This window comes from Poeciliopsis prolifica, unplaced genomic scaffold, assembly GCF_027474105.1.
Source record: "Poeciliopsis prolifica strain line A6 unplaced genomic scaffold, Auburn_PproV2 SCAFFOLD011, whole genome shotgun sequence".
In the NCBI taxonomy this organism is placed as follows: Eukaryota; Metazoa; Chordata; class Actinopteri; order Cyprinodontiformes; family Poeciliidae; genus Poeciliopsis; species Poeciliopsis prolifica.
In genome coordinates, this window is record NW_026562386.1 from 8,268,814 (window position 1) to 8,288,937 (window position 20,124).

The window sequence follows — 20,124 nt, forward strand, 5'->3', positions numbered from 1 at the left end:
AAGACTTGACGGTGGGATGCAAAATCCATTAGTCAACCAAGGCTCTATTTCTCTTTTATTTATTTATTTATTTATTTATTTATTATGCACATAGGGATTTTTTGAAATCTTATTTGTGTTAAGTTTTTTTTTCACATCTACTTATCTATTTGTTCACATCTGGCGCCAAATTTGTGGAATGTAGTGAAATAAGATTATTTTAAAATAGAGTAATAGGTCTAGGTCTCTTTTATTGACATCTTGGCATGTGCAGCCGCCAGCATTGCGCATTTTGACTGGATACTCGGTTGCCTGAAGTCTCTTCTTTGGAGGCAGGAATGTAAATCCAGAGGGATTAGTGGGAGCGCAATGGGCTGTGAAGCCTTCAGCGGCTCTCCAAGGGGTCTGGCTCACTGCGTAAAGTTAGGAAACGGGGTCCGGACACACTGCGCACTGATCCCGCAGTCTCTGTGCGTGTCACCTCTGCGGGACACTTGACCACGATTTCTGGTATTTTGACTAACATTACCTACGCGGGTCACTGACACATGAAAGTAGAGGAGTTTGGCGGGTGCAAAGTGTTACTTCAGCAGATCATCTGTCCCGCAGCGCAAAGAGGGACATGGGTCAAATTAATGGTGCGACTCTTCTACCGTTTGGGGCTATCTGTGCTGTTTTCCTGTGGGAATCTGGGGCCAGCTCTATCAGGACGACGATTTCAGTGGATACGTCAAGGTAAAGTGACGAATTATTTGCATTTATTACCAACTTATTTAATTTAGTTTTCCGGCTAAAATCACAGTACTTAGACAAAAAAATGTCCCTCCCTGAAGTTAACAGTTTATGAGGCTCAAAGTCTGGCAAACATTCTTGGCAGAAAAGGTTAAGCTTAATCTAATTTAAACTTCAAACCAGTACGTAACCCAAAGTTTAGAGCACGGACCCAGTTGCGTAATATGGTTTGTGCTGCATTTTATTGGGTTTTGCGAGCAAGCTGTCAAAGAGGAGTCTCCTGGATGAACCACTGCGGCGCGTCTAATTTAATTTGATTTCCGATGAGACGCAGAGAGCAAAACTACCCAGGGTTATAGGTGCAGAATAGCCAGCCAAGTGTTGCTTCTGCTTATATATAACGTGACGGATGTTATTCAGGTACCCGGTGGGAGCAGGTCAGGAGGTGAAGAGGTGGCTGTCAGTCAGATGCGACCCGCTGAACATCAAATTAAACCCCATAGATGAGAATCTGGTAGATTGAAAGGAAAATGAAATATGTCAGGGAGAGGAGGCTGCTTTTTTTGTCACTATTAAAATATGAGAAAAAAAGAAGCTTACATTTATATTCAGCACCCTGATTGCTAACCTCTAAATAAATTGTGTTGCAACAAACTGCTTTGAGAAGTCACCCTATGACTAACCAGAGTCTTCCAGTTACTAATGTAACTTCATGATTTGTTGTTTGAGAATGAACAGCATCATGAAGATAAAGGTAAACACTAAACACTCAACAGACAACATTAGGCAGCACTCAGCCTAACTTGCCTTAAAGAGGCAGGACACATGGTGACTCTGGGGGAGCTGCAACACAACTTAAATGTATTTACCATGCTGTTTTGAAAAAAAAAAAAGAAGAAAGCTATTGCTAAAAGAAATCAATGAGAAATCCTGCTTAAAGGCTTTCACAAGTCATAGAGGACACAGAAAGAAACACATTAAAAATGTTAAATGAGGTTGGCAACAGTAAACATCTCATTCTCCTAACTAAATAGAGTTGTGGCAGCATTGTGCTGAGGGAAATGTTTTTTGTCAGCAGTGAAAACACGAAAACAGGTATGAGTTGTTGGGAAGGTTTAATGGAGCTAAATACAATCCTGAAAGAAAACAAGTTAGAGGTGGCAGAAAATGAAACTGAGTTGGGCATTAACTTTCCAGCACAATGAGACTACACATAAAACCTGAGCAACAATGCCAAAGACGAAGCATGTTCATCTCAGAATGGCCTAGTCAAAGTAAGTAAGTTAATCCATTGGGAAATATGGGGGAAGGCCTGTACTTTGATGTTTACAAATGTTACCTTTTCAATCTGACTGAAAAGGTTTTCTGCAAAGAAGAATGGCCAAAGATTTCTCTAGATGTGCACAACTGTATGAGACGCAGCAAAGGGCTTTAAGCTAAAAACATGGCACAGAAGTGTGTCATGTTTTTAGCAAGATAGTGACTCAGGTGACGTCCAATCACACCAAGCTGCAAGTAAGTCATTTTAAATACCATTAAATGTAAAACAATCCAAAATAAATTTAAATTCAAGGCTCCAACTAGACTAAATTTAAAAATGTTAAATATTGCTTAACATACTTTAAAACTCAGGCTTCTTAGAGTCAGTCTCTTAGTGGAAACTATATCATGGCCTTTACATAAGATAATGCTTAGAATAGTCAAATGAAGTGGTCACACTATGATCACAGTGACACAAGCCTTCAAGTAACGTAATATCAAATATACTAGACTAGCAGGAAAAGAAAGTTACTTGATTTTGCAGCTGCTGTGTATCATATGAAAGTGAGTTGATGTATTTGTGGTGAACCACACTGTGACATTTTTATGGGATGAACTAATTAAATGTTTGGTCCATTTAATGACAGAGTAATGTCATTAAACGGACTGTTGACAACTTGGCAGTCACCAAGTTCCAACGTATGTATTCACTTTGTTCAATTTATAGCAACAAATATAAAATACTACTATGAAGAAGATACAAAATAAAATAAAATCTGAGTGAATTAAACTCGGTTTCAGAATATGTCAATCTGTTTTAAGGCCTTATGTCAAGAGGTCATAGTTCAAACTACAAAGGTGGAGAAAGTAATAAACTTGAACCTCTCCTGGATCTTTGGGGCTCAGCTTTCTCTTCGTCTCCACTTGCTGTTTACAAAGATTTAGTTTTTAGCACTACTTTAAAACACCGGGGGTCAATCACGTCCATTTTTCTTTTCTTGTGTTCTTCGTTTCGTAGGATGGAATGTCCAGATAATAAAATCTTGACTGTGGAGTATCCCTGCATCAGAGCTGAAGGGAAGAACGGGACTTGTTTCAGGTATGTGGTGTAACTTTTCTCTGTATCGCTGCTGACATTTCCTACTAACTTTATATGTCTAGACCTTAATACACGTTTACATTCAACGATTAAGCTCACTTTTGTTTCCCAGAGCAGTGATTTGCTCAAGGACTGTTTGGCTGAACAAGTGGCATTCAATGTCTGTCGGGAGCTCTCACTCTGATTTATTCCAGGGTTATGGAAAGGTTTCAGCAACCACTAACCCACCCTGCTGTGTCATTTCCACAACTTCACAACACATCCCTGACTGGAAACTCTAGCACTCTCTTGAGAGAAAAAAAAAACTCATTTCCTGAGAATGAATAATAATTTCTAGTGTCTGTAAATGTGTCATTATACATTATATATTAGCCATTAGCAGCTACTCTTTACCTTGTCTCAGTTATTCATCACTCTGTTCGTATTACTATTTTAGAGGCATATTTTTAGCCTTTAGCACATTATTATTCCTTTCCTTGCTGCTTCCATCTGTGCTGGCTCTGAAACAGCAAAACAAAGCCCGAACTTGAATTTTCTCAGTTTATTTCCAGAACTAAAACATTTTGGGAAGGCATGTCCCTCAAGGGGTCAGAGCTGCATTCTAACCTAAAAAGCAGAAGTCTGACAAGAGAGAAAAGTCGTAGTTTTCAAACTTAATAACATAAGAAACTAGGCCACAACACAAAAACACCAAATCCGATGAAGATGTTGAATTATTAGGAAAGAAACTGGTTTCCAGTGAGTTTAAATTGATTACAGGAAACTTATAACAGTTTTAAAGTCTGGCCTTATAAAGCTCTTGGCCCCATTTTACCTCTTTGTTCCATATTAAACAGTTTCTAGGGTTTGACTTTGGCAGCTGCCATTAAATCACATAACTTGAAGTAAATATATCCTCCATTCTAACATAACTGAAGACATTATGCAATATTCAATGTAAAACAGGTTTTATGACCTTTAGCAGATGATATATCATGTATGACTATGAGATTCTTTGGCTTAGATTGTGGTTGTTGGCCTAAGAAGATCCTTGAATAAATAAGGCATCAGGTCTGGGGTGATGCCAGGCCATGTGATCTGTTTATTGTCAGATGTAGACCGTAATGGGCTCTGAGTCTCGTTTAATTTCTGGCTTAGGCAGAGATGTGTGGAGCTAGAGGAGTCCAATTAGATGAGGTTGTGTTTTCGTTGCCATGTTTTCTTTGTCTGCCATTCAAAACAGACCAAGATCAAATGGACTTTGTAGATGACTTCATGTTACACCAGATTGATATGTTACATGTGAATACAAATATGACTTTCTATTTCATTTTAGCCCAGCCAGAATTTCGCACTGCCTCATAATTCTGTCTCATTAAATGTACTGCAAGCTTTCAAGACAAGTCCAAGATTCTTACTCCAATTTATTATTTTTATTACAATCAATTGAACGTCTCTTCTGCTGAAAATGTTAAACTGCCTCCACACTCGACAGTGACAACAGATGATGATTCACTTTTGGGAAACTGAGACAATAAGGACTTGATTTCTGGTAGTAGTAGAAATAGTAACCTCACTTTTTCTGGAAAACAGGGAGATTTATGGGCAAAACAAGAACAAATAATCTAAAACAATAATTCTCAAATTCTTCATGAAAAGTAACAAAACGGTAAAAACAAATTTGTCCAATTATTACTGAATGAAGAGCTTATTAGGATCCTAGGTTGTTTTGGTGTTTGATTATTTTATTCTACTTTGATCATTCTGCATTTCCAAGTTCCTGTTTCACTTTAATTCAGTCCTTCCTTACTGAATCTAGTTTATGTTCATTTCTTGTTTCTAGTGATTCTTTAGTGTTAGTCATTCCTAGTTCCCTGTACACTCTCTGTCTCTCTCTTCCTCTATCTCTATTTTTCTTTTTCTCTCTTTCTCTCTGTCCTTCTCTCTCTCCTCACACCTGCAAACTGTTTCTAATCAGTCAGCTGTTTTTTATTCAGTAATCAACCTCCCCAGTACATATACAACTCATTCTCAGTAACTCCTTGCTGGCTCCCTCAACATCAGGTGGTCTGTGAAATATTTCTTCCTGTTCTGCTCTGGCTCCCTGTGGTTCTTGTGATGCTTGTCCTTGTTGTTTTTTCATTAAACATTTTTCAATGTGATCCATGCTCCCCATTCCAGGCTGCATTTTGGTCCAACTTCAGACTCGCAAATCATAACCCGAATATTCTATTTTGTTTTGTAAGATAAATTAAAATTAAATATAAAATGTTCCTATCCTTTGTCATAGATGGTTAAAATGTGCAGTACAATTTTAATCTGATTTCTAATCTGATGTGTTAAACTCCAAGTTTGAAAAAATTAGATAATTGCATCCTGATGTCACATTTGCAAAGTTTGAGAATTTTCAACAAATTCTCAAACTTCAAAATGAATTTTTATTTAAAACATAATAAAGACAGCAACATGAAAAAGAACAAAGTCTTTACTAATCATTAAATCTCACTGGTTTTCAAACTCTACTGGAAAACGTATGAAGTTTCCAGTAGAGTTGTTCTCAGTACAACTCCCATATCCAGTAATAATATGTTCCTGATTCACTGTTTGCCCCAGTTTGATCGAGGATTTATCAAAACCGTCTCCCCTGCACTTAAACATCTCATCTTTTCCTATTTGTGCTAATCTGTTCAACATCGACGATTCTCAATGTTCACCATGGGTATTCTGGCTTTATCTTATAATTCCAAAACATTACTGTTAGGATCATTGATTTCTCCAAATTACCATTTGGTGTAAATGTAAACACGCTAATATACTGTGAATTAGTATGTTAAAATTCCTTTTTTGGCTTTCCACTTGATTATTAGAGTGTATTAAGTAATGCTTCAGTTGCTTTGGCTGCAAATGTTTTGGATTTTCACTTCAAAAGCAAACCATGTAGCTAAATTTGTGTGGATTTAAGAGTTACTGAAGCATAGCTTTCTTCCAAACACTTATGATGTGGTCTGAATTCACAAACTAATAGTTTAATCTTATGCTAGAGAAAAAAAAAATCTGTCTTTTAACCTTATATTACATCTATCGTGTGGGGATTTGGAAGAGGGATTGTACTTATCGGCAATGAGGCTTTTTGTCTTCAGCCAATATAAACTGCAAGACATTTGGAGAAACCTGAAGCTTGACAAACCTGCCAGGTGTAGTTATGGTTTCTGACCTTTATGATTTTAAATTTCTACCTACAACGCTGCTGTGTTGAGACAGGCTCCACATTTTTTCTTCATTTTGGGGTTTTCTTTTTTATTTCTTTTTCTGGCGTGAAACTTGTTTTGCATCTAAGCAGTAATGTGAAATTTGGAGGAAGGTTTTATTGAAGACGACATGTTCACTCTCTTCCAAACAAACTGGTCTTAGTTGCAGAAAGATATGAAGCAAATCATGGTTCTTAAACATGCATGATTGCTTTCAAGCAGAAATACTTCATTTGTGAGTGCATCGTGTTACATAGTTTTAATGTTTAGTTTTTACCTTGTTTCCTTATACAGAAGCCTAGCTAATATCTTAGAGGGAAAAATAATTGAACAAAATACTTCTGGCTCATAGGTTTTTGTGGGTTTGTATAAGGAGATTAGCACTGAAGGACCAGCAAACTGTCAAATATGCTTTGTATGAGTTTTTTTTTTTTAAAAACAGACATCATCACTGCATCACATTTATATTCTAAACAGTTGATTGAGTCCTATTTGTGTGCTAAGGTATTGTGAGTTCTGTGAATCCGATTAATTTTAACATTTCTCCTGTTTTACTCATGCTCAGTTCTCTGGTGGTCACATTCATGTGGTGACAGCCCTAATACCCACATGTTTACCCAGACTGAAGCCTGAGTGATATTGAGTGTCTATGAGCTCGCATGTTTATGTGTGAATTGTTTCAACATTGGCTGTGCTGCTGGCAGCTACAGTAGGTTTGTGAGCAGAGTTAATTTACTGACTTCACTCTAAGCACTCTCAGCTGCAGAGTCTGATAGAAAACTGATGACCTCAATAAACTAAGCTTTCACTTGATTAACATGTTCTGGTTAAGAAACAATGCATGGTTCATTTCTGCGGATAAAACCTGCGAATATGTGATCAGGCAATTACTTAGACAAAAAAAGGAAAATTTAAAAATATGTTGTATAGACATTTTAAGGTGGTATTTTGTTAACAGTTTTAATGTTGGACTTTAAGTTGTTTTTTTGCTCCAAATGATTCTGGGTTTTATTAAAAACATTTTTCTTTTTACATTGTACATATTCAAAGGACACATATTATGATTTTCTCTCATTTGTCTGACTTGTTGCTCTCAATGAGTCAGTCGGTCATTATTTCCATGACCAACTGACCCACGTTTGCCCACTATTGGCCACGTTGAGGACTCCTTGTGACATAAACAATAATAAGAACCACAAAAGTTCTGGCAGCATTCAGGTTAGCTGCTGCAAATTCCGCTGAAGTTCTGACCACTCTGTTATGTCATGTGGTCAGCTAAGGAATTCCCACAGATATTTACTTTCCTTGGTCAAGTCTCATCTGGGCACAGAAATGTGTAAGCAAAACATTTCTAAGACTTAATTCTTAAAATTAACTTCCTGTGTGGGAAATGAATGGAAGTAATAAATCAAGTGGCTTAGTTAGTTCATTCATTGTTTGCAATGATACAGAAACAATAGTATGGTTAACTTGTCTGGATCTGGATTTGCTTAGCTCCCCAGAAAACAGCTTCTAATTTGATTTCCCCAGCAGCCTAATCCATTGTCTATTTGGGTAATCATCCAAATAACAGGCTTTTTTTATTTATTTTTTTATTTTAAAAAAGAGGTTTTATTGGCTAGTCAAAAGTGGGTGATGAGAGAAGGGGAACACATGCAGCAAAGATCGCCAGGCCAGGAATCGAACCTGCAATGGCCACATCAAGGACTAAGACCTCCATATGTGGGTTGTGCTTAACCCCTGCACCACCACAGCACTCCTGAAATTACAGGCTTCTGTTTGAGTTCAGTTTTATTTTAATATGGTGGGATAAAAACCTTTTGTTTTGCTGCAAGTGGTTTTTTACCAAATCATGGAATGGTGTGTTCTGTCTGTGGTCTTCCAAATTGTCTGTCCTTATTTAGCATCACACCTCCAGGAAAAACTCATCAGCATAAGCAAAGCAGTGTACACCTTTCCATGATGGTGCATTTGCAGCTGCAGGACATTTGAGCTCCAGCCATAGGACAGGCACATCATCCAAAATGTAGAAGAATTTCTTATTACTCTTAACAGAGGACAGCATTGTTTTCTGACAGTAGAAGTTACTTTATTAAGTTACTTTATTGCAAAGATAACAAACTCCAAAACCAATGAACAGAAGCTTTCCAAAATGTAGATCTCTGGACTTCTCTTGCAATAAGACATGCAAATCTGCCTGAACTTTGTCAACAAACAGCTGATCAATCATCCAGGCACATGAAAATCGCATAACATTACACATACAGAAAAAAAATTGGAAATAGTATATTACTGAATTTAGATTTCTTTTCTCTCACAAGAGAGACACAGCTTGTGAAAATGCATGGTCAATGTCTCTCAGCAGTTGCAAAATGACAATACTATCAAAGTTAATCACTTTATTTCTTGAAAAAACAGTTTCACGAAAGGCTCTTTTTGGCTAAATCTTAGCATGCAGCTGGGAAACCGAGAGGGGAAGATATGGCAAAGTATGTTTGCAAGTGAATATTCCAAATTTAAAGGCTGATTGTAAATAAATGTTTCCGATGAAAAGAACCATCACTCCAGCATATTATTTTTCTATGTTCAAAGCTGGATCCTATCAAAGATAGAAAACCTGCACAATTAATTAGATGAAGAAACAAATTGCATAATGTCTCATTGTTCCAATATTAGTAACAACTACATGAGGAAAGTGTTTCTCACTACAACTAATTGTTTCCTGAAGAAAAAGCTGAAACACTTGATCTTATTAAGAATAGTTTGATTTTGTCAATGGGATTGAGTCCATGATAAAAGCTTGCTAAATTATTTGGAAGAACAAGAACAAAGAAAAAAAGAGTTTGGCAAGTGATCTGGGGCTGTAAGCCAAGGAAAAGTTTCTTGACTTTTTCTCCAAGAACCCTTCAAGGCTGAGTCATGCAGACTTTGGACATTTTGAATGGAGTTTAGTATCTGAAGCATCTTTGCAAGGGTTCTTATATCATTTTACTGTTAGCCACCTTCTTTCATATTCCCTAAAATTTATCTGATCGTTTTCTGCGAAACAACTTCCCTGAGTTATTCAGTCACTCTCTTTGTTGTGCATCAATATAGCTCTGCTAACTTCACTACAGCATTTTCATTGTCACTTTATGACTTTCAATAGTTGACACAAAGAATTGAGAAATAACCACAAAGATAAGTATGCTTTTCCAATCCCATGCTTTGACCTAAACTTGGCCCCAGTAGAAATGTTCTGCTGAATGTATTTGATTATGGAATGCAGGTTAGAAAGGACAGCAAACATAAAACAAGACAGGTATTTCTACTCTTTTTACTCTCTGTGCTATAAAACAGAGCTGAAATGCTCCAGTTGGTGAGGGTGTATCACAACTGTCTTCTTTGAATCATTTTAGAACTTGTGTAAGACTCACCCTGGTGATTCAATGCACATTTTACCAGGCATGTGCTTACATCTTCTTAGACAAACTTAAACTGCATTCTGTTTCGCTTTTCAAATAGTTTTCTGCTTTTATTTACGAGAATAAAGATGCATTGTGAAAATCTTTCTGTCATTAAAAAAGATCTCTACCAATTATTTTCCATGCATTATGTGGTCTTAATGTCAGTGAGAATTTTTTGTGTTGCCTACTGCTTAAAATGTTGTTGAATTGAAATTTTCGCATTACTCATTCCTATGATCATCTAAGCTTCTATCAAGTTGTACTTATTTGCTTTCCTGAAAATAATCAAACATCTAGTGAAAATGTGTGTAGACCTTATAAAGAAGTTTATGTTTTCCAAATAAGAAATTTTATGTAGAAACTGCCAAGATCAGGAAAAAAAATCCTCTGGAGAACCCTCTGTGGTCATGCCACATTATTTTAATGTCCTGAAAGTTTAGAATGATTTTTACTTTACTAAAACAGACCTGATGAAATCCTCAACATTCCTAGCAGCCTTTACGGAAAAGTCCAAGTCCAATCACCCCTCTGACATCACTCAGAAACATCTTAAGTGGTCATTACTGAAACGTGACTAAGACTGACTCTGCTCTAGGCCTGGACTCCATCTCGACCTGCACTCTATGGCTCCCGTCTTTCTGGCTGGACTCTGAGGGGGTCCAGTAAGACAGAAGCCAGACTTCTGCCTTGTAGCTCGAGCACTAATTCTGGGGTTGAGGTCAGGTCAGGTGTAGGCTCATGTTCAGACATTTAGCATGTCTGAAGGCTTACCACAGACTTTGTGATTTCAGAGAGGTTAGTGTTCAGCAGAGTTGGGTAGTAACTAGTTACATTCGCTTAGTTACTTTCACTTGAGTGAATTTTTGGGAAAAAAATACTTTTAGGAGTTATTTTATTCAGTACTTTTTAATTTTCCTTAAGTAATTTTGCTGTGAAGAATAGCTACTCTTATTTCCGGGCAATCTAACCACTGTGAGTAATTTAAACAAATAAGGAACAAGCTTGTTTTATCCCTAAATTCACCAGACAGGCACACCCCTACAGGTAGTGATCACGAGGAAAATCTGTAACAAACTCTGTGTGGTGTTGGAATGGTGATTAATGCTCACGTCATATCTTCCATCTGGACGGACTGCTTCTTATTTAAGTCTGGAATGAAATGGTGGCCGTTGTTTGAAAGGCAGAAAGGAACTACAGCCTGTTGTAATGAAGGGCTGATGATGTTTGCAATAAAAAGGTTGGCCCACACCCTGCTGCTGCTTTCATCCCAGATCTAACAATATGCACAAATCAGTACATGTTATACATGGACATAATTTGTTTTGTAGCAAACACCAATATGAGAAAGAACTTGGCTAGTCAAACAATATTTTTAGGAGTTGATGGATGCGGAAGATATTTCTTAAAAATGTAAAAAACAAAACAGATGTTGCTGTTTTATTATTCATAATATCAGTTTCCCTACAATGACTGAGTTGAACAGTGATTGAATTGTTTTGTAAATTGTAAAATTTGCTTAAAAAGTGAGAATTTGAATCAGCATATACATATTTCTTTCACACTGTTACCAAAGAAAATGCAAAAACAAGAAAAATACAGTGGTAATAAATGATGAGAGAAAGTTTTTAGTCTGTCTCACTCCCAGTAATGGATTTCCCTGATATTGCTAGTTTCCAAAAAGTAATTTTTCATCCAATTTTGGGAGTTTAGCTTGCCAACTGGTGCCCAGGCCAAACACAAAATGGTATTCAGTTTAAACAAAAGAAATATAAAATGAACACAGATGAAGATAATAGTTAAAGATAGCTGAGAACTTAGCAGCTTCAGGAGAGTGTGTGAAAATAGAAGAGCAGGATAACAGACTCAAAAGTTGGCAAGCAAAACAGCAGAACTAAATCAAATTGGGAGACTGCCAACTGGCAGGCAGGTTGAAAGCAGACATGCAACTCAACGTTGGCTTAGTTTTTCAAAGGAAAAGACACAAGAAAGATAGCAAAGCTACACAATGGAAGCTCCTAGGATTAGCTCTACAGCAATAGGCAGATGTATCTGGGTCAACTGCATCACTGTCCAAATGCATACCAGACATGTGTCTGTTTAGCAGGTATATTGGACTTCCGCCACTACCTACACCAGAAATCCTACTCAGTTCAAGAAGGGGAGGCTAATCTGCACTTTATTCTTTTTATGCTTCCAGTGGGATTCAAGTCACAAAAGTTTGGTGGTCAATCAAAAGCAGAAACACTTTGGTCATCTTGGCAGGTTTTGGTGTCTTTGTGGACAGGTGCCAAGTTTTGCTTGAAAACAAAATCAATCACTCCATGAAGTTTGTCGGCAGAAGCATGCATTAAGTGCTCTAACTTTTTCTGGTATATGTCTGAGTTTACTGTGGACTTCATAAGATATAGTACTATCAGATGACATGGTAACCTAAACCATCAGTAACTGTGGAAACTTCACACTGGACTTCAAGAAGCATACAATCAGAGCCTCTCCACTCATCTTTCAGACTCTGACACCTTGATATCCAAATAAATACAAACTCTGTTTTTCATTTGTAAAGAGGACTTTGAACCAGCCCTTCTGTAAGAGTCATCTGTTCATAATGGCTGTTGAGGCACTGACACAGACTCTTAGCCTGAATGGATTTTGCATGACAAACCTTTCAAACCTTCAGTTGTCTTGACTTAATATTTATTTAACATCTGTCCCAACAACATAAATCTTTTGATTTAGGAAAAAGTTCTGCAGTTTTTCTTTTTTGTTATTTACAGTTATCATGCCAAGATTAAAGTTTCTTGACAGAAACTCCAGTTTCCAGCTCAGTCCAGTTGTTTTCTTTTTCACATAATGTTTTCACATAATGCTCACCTAAGTTTCATCGGCTTCCAATTTCTGGGATGTCTAAAACAAGAACAGACAACAGCAGATCACTTTTGCCACGTGAGAATGAAACAATAGCAACAAACTTGCTTTATTCAGACCGCTTACCAAGATCTATAGCAGTGATGTAAACACCAAAGCTTGGGGATTGTAGTGAAGAATGAGAAACAGGCAGAATAAATCAGTAAAGTGTGATTCATCTGCTTGTGATTGTGGAAAGCTTTTTGCTTTTTGTAGCAGGTGATGAGAAGCAGACGTTTATATGCATTTGTGTGTGTTCATGTCCACATGTGTTCTCTCTTCCGTCTGCTACATGTTGCATGTGTGGCTCAAAGGCTGCAGGGCTGAACATGGAAGGTCTGCTGGGATCTGCAGTCAGAGTTCCTCCCTCTTACAGGCTATAAAACAATCCATTATATTGCCTCTGTTAGTTTTTTGTTTTTTTTCCACAGTTTTACCTTCCATAGATTGAAAGGATTGGCTATAATAAGATATATGGCAATTGAATTGCAATAAAATAAAATTAGACTTTCCAGTGTCTTTATGTTTTTATTCATTCCTTTTTCTTAAATTTTGATTGAAATTGTTTTTCTCTCTACAAATTCCATCACCTGCCAGTTTGTCCCATTATATTTGTAATGTGTCCATGGATGGTTATACCACTTTGAACAAATCACTGCCTGTTGTCTTTTATTGGACCAATTATAGAAAAGCTGCCAGCTTTTCTGTAATCTCAAAGTCTTACTCCATACAAAGACATATAATTGGGCTGTATTGCAGAAAACAAGTAAAAATGGTCGGTTTTCTTTTGGTGCTGAAACACCAAATTTCCTGTCCTAATGAGCCTCCTTATTGCAGTGCACATTGGTGCAGTTATGTTTGCATCATTTTTCTCTGGGAAAATTTTTTTCTGTAGACTCTACCAAATAGTCCTTGATAAACTGACTGTATCTTACAGTTTTGTAAGATATCACAGATTGTCCTAAATGGTGCATCCCTGAAAAGTGGAGCTTTGTAAAACATCCTTGTCTCTTTCTCAGTTTAACAAGCAAGACTTCTTATTCTTGACATTCTCTGCATCTGTCAGATTCTTTATGTCTCTCTGTGTTTATTTTGATAATGGCATCAAATTGTCTTTTTTTAATATTGGCTAGCATGTCCAAGTAACACATTTACTGGGATGCAATGATGATGTCAAGAAAGCAATAATAACTTCAAAATAAAACCCTTAGTATTATATTTTGGGCACCCATAGCAAATTAACTAAATTTACACTGAAGATATTGTATGGTGAAGTTTGCTTAAAGTTTGCTGCAAAACATTTGGACAAGTCACTAATATAGTGGGAGAAGACAGAATGTTCTGATAAAATCAGATTCCACACATTGTGTTTATAGGAGGAGTTACATTGAATGTCACCTAAAAGTAACATATTGGGAGTACAGTTTGAAGGTCAGGTATCGATTTATGGAGGTGTTTTTATAAGAAAAGTATACTGGCAGTCATGTTGTAATTATAAAAAAGATGGATGGAAAACGTTGTGAGAAGCGTTTGATGAAACACTGAGGAGGAAACCAAGGTTGATTTGGGCACAGCGGTGAAGAGCGACCCATTTATGGAGGCTTTAATCCTTGATGTGGCCATCACAGGTTCAGGACCTGGCCTGTTGACCTTTGCCTCATGTTTTCTCTCTCTCTCCCAAACTGTTTTCCTGTCTGAAAATTGATAGATAAAGGCTCTAGAGCCAACAAAACGTTTAAAAAAAATGTAGTTTCGATTTAGCACAAACGGAAAATCCTTAAGCTGGTTTCAGGAAAGGAGACTAAAACTTCTGCGATGGTCTAGAAAAAGTTGACAGAACCTTCAGTATCTGAAAACAGTTTGTGATAAATACATGGTAAAAATTACACCTTACCTACACTTTGACATGTTTTAAAGTTTCATAGGTTTCACTGAGTATTTAATGCATATTGCATGTGTCATTCTACTCTATGGAGTAATTTCTTTTTAATTCATTGTATATGTGGAGTGCTTGGGGTCATTACCAACATCTGCTGTGAATTTAAGTCCATTAGAAATATATGAAAAAAAACCATTGACATGCTCAATACTTACTTTCTACACTTTAGATCTGATATGCATCCACACTGATATAATTAGTGATAGTTACTGGACCAACAAAAAAAAAAAAAAAAATCAGACTCGGGTCTGAAACAACCTGGTTTCATTTTGCTACAAAACAAAAAACAGACGCAACAATGAATATACATCCTCAAACAGATGTTTGTAGACTGTTCACCTAGCCATTTGTACAATGGTACAATTTGTGGTTGTCTGGACTGAATATTGCTACATTTGATGCAACGTATCGACTTCAGCCTGTTTGTGTGCACAGGTGCAGATAAATGAGATCACCTTTATATGGTTGTAAACCTGTGTTCACAGCGATAAAAACGCTGCCAAACACTGTCTTAGTTTGTGAATGTCTGGTTGCAGTGAGTGGGACCAAATTTGATAAACTGTAAACATATGTGCACCTTTATGCTTTTCGCATATGATATACCAGCATGTGTGTTCTAGAGGTTCAGTTTCACCTGCCAGCAGTCTACTGTTAATCCATCTGAGGGGACTTCAGAGAGGCACTGACAGCTCCAAGTTTAGTTCAGCTCTCCTGGCCTCAAACTGTTGTCTCACTGTTGTGTGAAATCTCAAGTGGAAACTCATAGTTATCAAACACAATACACTTAAAGATTGTTTTCAATCCACTGGGCATCTTGGCTTTTATTTTTTATTTTTTGCACCATTTCTCTCTCTTATCCTTTTCTTTCTCTGTATACTTTGGATTGTGATCAGTAAACTTCAAGGTGTGGGATCCCTAACAAGCCTTTTTTTTTTTTGTCACATTTGGACTTGACACAAGATTTCTTTTAGCCATTTTGAACTCCATTCATAGTTTAGGTCTTTCCCTAAAACTTAACATGGTTCTTCATCTTTTTCCTTCAGAAGACATTTATGAGGCCTTTGCTTTGAGCTTCCTGTGTTTAATAGTTTTTTAATTGTCTTTGTTGAGCTGCAGACCCAAATTCAGACCTCCCCAACAACTTTAGCATCGTTGTCCATCTTTTTTTGATTAGTGCACACCTGAAGACCCCTCTGGACACAAACATTTAATGTTTTTTGCAAATAATCTGCTCCAGATTAGTTCTTTCCAAACCTTTTATGGCTTTGCTGTCACTGTCGGATACTCAGGAAAAGAAATCACCAGCCTATTGATAACAGACTGGAACTGTATTGTTGTCACAAGTATTGTTTGATGTCGACAAGCACGGCCAGGAGTATGTGCCTGCATATATGAAGCTCTGCTTCATGTAACAGAACTGAAATATGAGAACAGGGGTCGTTATTTGGCACTGAACAACCAGGGAGTGAAAGATAAAAACAGCTATAAATCTTGCAATACCTCCAGGATTTTTCAACATCAATGGCAAAGTGAGACCATTTACAAGAACTGGAAAAGCTTCCAGGCCTTATCGGTCCATCACTTTGAGCATTAGCTACATTTTGTAGTAGAAATGTTTGCCAGAGTTTTTTTTTTTGTTTTTTTTCTCGTCTTTCATGAAAACTCACAAACCCTTACATGTGATCTCTCATTAGTTTGACTTCATTTCACTCACCCTGGTAAAACCCTTCTGTCCCAGTTTACCCCGGCCGGATGGAGCTCAGTTACTGTCACTCACATTTTAATGTGAAATCCTTTGCCAGTCCATAACTGGATTTTTATTAATTTACTCATGCCAATATGCTCTTCCAGAAAATCCTGCCGTGCCTGACAATGGAAACACATTGCTCTAACACACAGCTATCAGACTTTAAACTCTGGCTTCCCAGATTATTTTATAGGGTCTTGCAAAACTATTTTACTGTAATGCATTTCATTGGGATTTTATGTGATAGACTAAAGCAAAATACTGCATAATTTTGTTGTGGAAAGGGTGCAAAGGATTTCAAATTAAGGTCTGAAAAGCGTACCGTGCCTTCACATTTAGCACCTCAGTCTGTAAAAGCTCCTTTCACTGCAGCTACAGTTGGAAATATTTGGGCAAAGTCTCTACCAGATTGGCTCAGATAAGGACTGAAATGTTTGTCCATTCTTTGGCAAAATATTTCAAACTGACTTGGATAGGATGGAAAGTGTCTGTGAGCATCAATTTACAAGTCGGGACTTTGACCAACTCGCAGATATGCTTTGATCTCAGCCGGGTGTTTGTTTAGGGTTGTTTTCCTGATGGAAAGTGAACCCCCACCCCTGCCTCAAATATTTAGCAGTTTTTCTTCCAGGATTACTTTGTATTTAGCTTCATGTCTTCCCAGCTCTGACCAGTTTCCCTGCCAATACTGAAGAAAGGTATCACCATAGCATGACGTCACAACCACACACCCGCAACTCTCTGCATGACGTGTCTGCTGTATCTACATGATGCTGTTTGTTTACTAATGTTCTCTTACAAACCTCAGTGGTCTTTCCAGAAGAGCTGGGATTATACAGTGGGATTTATTTACAAATTGGGTAATATTTAAAAGTAATTAGTGGCACACTATTTATTTTATTTTATTTTTTTACAAGAAATCTTGGAAACTTCTTTATAAAGTTTCTCTTCCTCAAAATGCTATTTGTTGTTGAAGCTGTCACAGAAAATCCCAACAAAATAAACTAAAGTTACTTTTTTGCACAAAATGTAAAATGTTCAAGCTTAAATTAGTTTACAAGGCACAGTAATAATCATTTTGTCACTATTATAAAACATTACAGCTCTTAGAAAAATGCATTTTGCTTTGTAAAATTATCTCTGATCACTACACTTGCTCCAAAAGGTGATTGTATGTTGTTGCTGCAATTACATTTACTTAAATCTTTACTTAATAATGGAATAGTTCATTGGAGCTTCAGCCTTCGAATAGCTGTAAAAGTGATATATCTGTACTTAATCTGAAAGTTATGCATTTCAAACATTACGTGTTTACAGATTTGTTGTTGACCTGGACAGGGGGAATCATTTTTGGGGGGTCATAGATGCTAAATTTCTGCAGAGACATTGAGTCTGGACAGGGTCACAAAGGCCAAAGACCACAAGGAGAGCTGTGTCCGTCTCCTAAACACCACAATAATATTTTCAGCCCTTTTCACCTTCTTCATATCATCAATGATTGCACAAGTATAGTTCTAATGCATAGCCCATCTAGCTAAATCTAAATGCCTGTACGGATTTTTGTGGCTCCTATAAAGTGAAGTAAAACTGGGGGGAATGTTCATGATGCAATCCTTCAGCACAATTCTTCCTTCATGTTCCAAGTAAGCCAATAAATGTTCTGCTTGCATATTGCCAGAGTTTCTTTTTCCAGCCCTAAACCCACAACAGTTTAATAAACCACAACGTTTAGTGAAAACAAATCGCTGTTTTGGGGAAATCTGGTTAGCATTTCTCAGGAAATCATGCTTGAAATAAAATACACGATCGCTAGCATCACAATAAAGTGGTGGGAAACTGCATCATATCATCAAACAAACCATGTCATTGTTTGATGATATGGTTTGTGGTGTCTGAGGTTTGGTGTGAGACGGCACAACCCTCAGTAATAAAAAAATGTAAAAAGTTGGAAAACAATGGGGCCTATCGTGTTCAAACACTTGCATATTGACTTGCATATAGAGGCCTGGACATACAGAAATGAAAACTTTCTAGAAGGGAGGGAGAGATGGTGTTGCAATTTTTGGAGTGTTGAGGTGAAGCAGAGAGGAGGAGGAGAAGCGCAGGTTGGATTGTATTCTGGTCAAAGTGGTGCAGGCCTCATTTGAAGAGCTACCAGTCAAAGCTTCCTCTGTTAGGTGGCAGGACTGATGCTTCCCCTGAGGCCTGGGCCCTGGAAGTGGACTGGCAGAGCAAATAAACAGAGAGGAGGTGCTCACACTCAACACCTTAACACATGTATACTAACACAAGTTAAAAAGAACACACATGTATGCCTCTAGAACTGACCTGCTGCTGTGCTAACACCCTATCATCTGTAGGAAGAAGTTGCTGTAAAACCTTTGGAGAGTTTCAACAAAAACGAAACCTGAGATATTGCAAAGAAGAAATTTTAGCCTTTCGAGTATTTTCAGATGGATGTCAAACATACTGAATTTCTTGCTTCTATTGTGAAACCAAAGGGAGGTAAAAGTATAAATAATGGTTTTCTAAACAGGCTTTGAATGAGAACTGTGAAAACAGTTGAGACACCTTATAAACTTCTCTCACCTCACAACTGGCAGAAAATGAGCAACGTGGTGAAAAGACGTAAACAAAAAACTGTCTGTGTATGAAACAAATACCGACTTCAAAAAAAAAAAGAACATGAAGACGTGGCTCCCCTCCAAAATCCCGTCTTATTTGTCTCCCTCATCGTGCTAATGTGTTTCAGTGTAATGCATCACCCCACAACCATGCACAGTGCAATGCAGCGAGCCAAGTTTTACAGCTCTCTTCATCTACAGAGGTTTTAAAACAAATAAATCACTTACATCTCAGCTGATGAATACAGCATGCCCTAACTGTAACATGTATGAGCTTCATTAGTTAGATACATCCATCAAAGTGGCACACATATGGCTGAGCCCTTGTCCTGGTATGTCAAGAGGCCGTTGACCTCCACTGAGCTCCACTTCCTGTGTTCCTCCCACAGCAGTCCCACAAGGGAACGCTGTGAGCTCACAACAACCGTCATCCCTGAATCAAAAACCATCCTCCTCCTCATGCCAATGTCCTCTACTTCCTTTCTTACTTTTATTTTGCTTTCTTCTTCATCTAAATATCATCCATATTAGATAAGCTCCCATGTCTACTGCTTAACATGTCAACTTAAAGGCGTCATATAAAAAGGTCTTTTAGCAAAAGATAGTTGCTCTTCTTGTTTGATTGTTTTTTTTAGATCAGGCAGGTCAAAATTAAAAAGTAATTTTGGTGTTTTGTACATTTCGATCTGTTGTTGGACTCTGCATACCCACCTTCAACTAGTTCAACCGGCTTTTTCCTCTGGCTGAGGTCAAAGTTGGGGCCAGAATTGAACCAGTTTTTCAGATAAAGAACCAGCGCTAAAACCAAAAACTAGAACCTGGTTAGTATAACCGGCTTAATATAGAAACAAAAGTGGAGGCTGTTTGAAATAACAAGCGATTTTAAATAATAAAGAGGAAACTGATCATTAGGTCTTTCATAAGGCTATTTTGATCAAAAACATATGGTAAAATGTACACAGAAATATTTCACCAACACATAATCAGACTTCTTCCACTGTCATCCAGGCCTGCCTACCATAATCCTACAGAAAATCTGTGGGGTGAGTAGAAGAAAGTACCTGGATATTCTGAGAGATTGTGCAGAGAGAAATTATATATCCTTTCCTGTGGTCGCTCTAACCTTGAGAAATGTTATAAAAGACTAAAAGTTGTCTTTTGGCCAAT

The 20,124-nt window shown here is 37.4% G+C and overlaps 1 protein-coding gene across 1 annotated transcript in view; it reads left to right on the forward strand.

The window, feature by feature from the left end:
* Window positions 1-407: 407 nt before the first annotated feature.
* Window positions 408-20,124, forward strand: part of LOC129363967 (collagen and calcium-binding EGF domain-containing protein 1-like) — a 32,754-nt gene continuing 13,037 nt past the window's right edge. Inside the window, exons 1-2 of the mRNA XM_055036318.1 lie at window positions 408-714; window positions 2,990-3,070. Coding sequence (XP_054892293.1) covers window positions 602-714; window positions 2,990-3,070 — 194 coding nt within the window. The 5' untranslated portion in view covers window positions 408-601. The remainder of the gene's footprint in view (window positions 715-2,989; window positions 3,071-20,124) is intronic.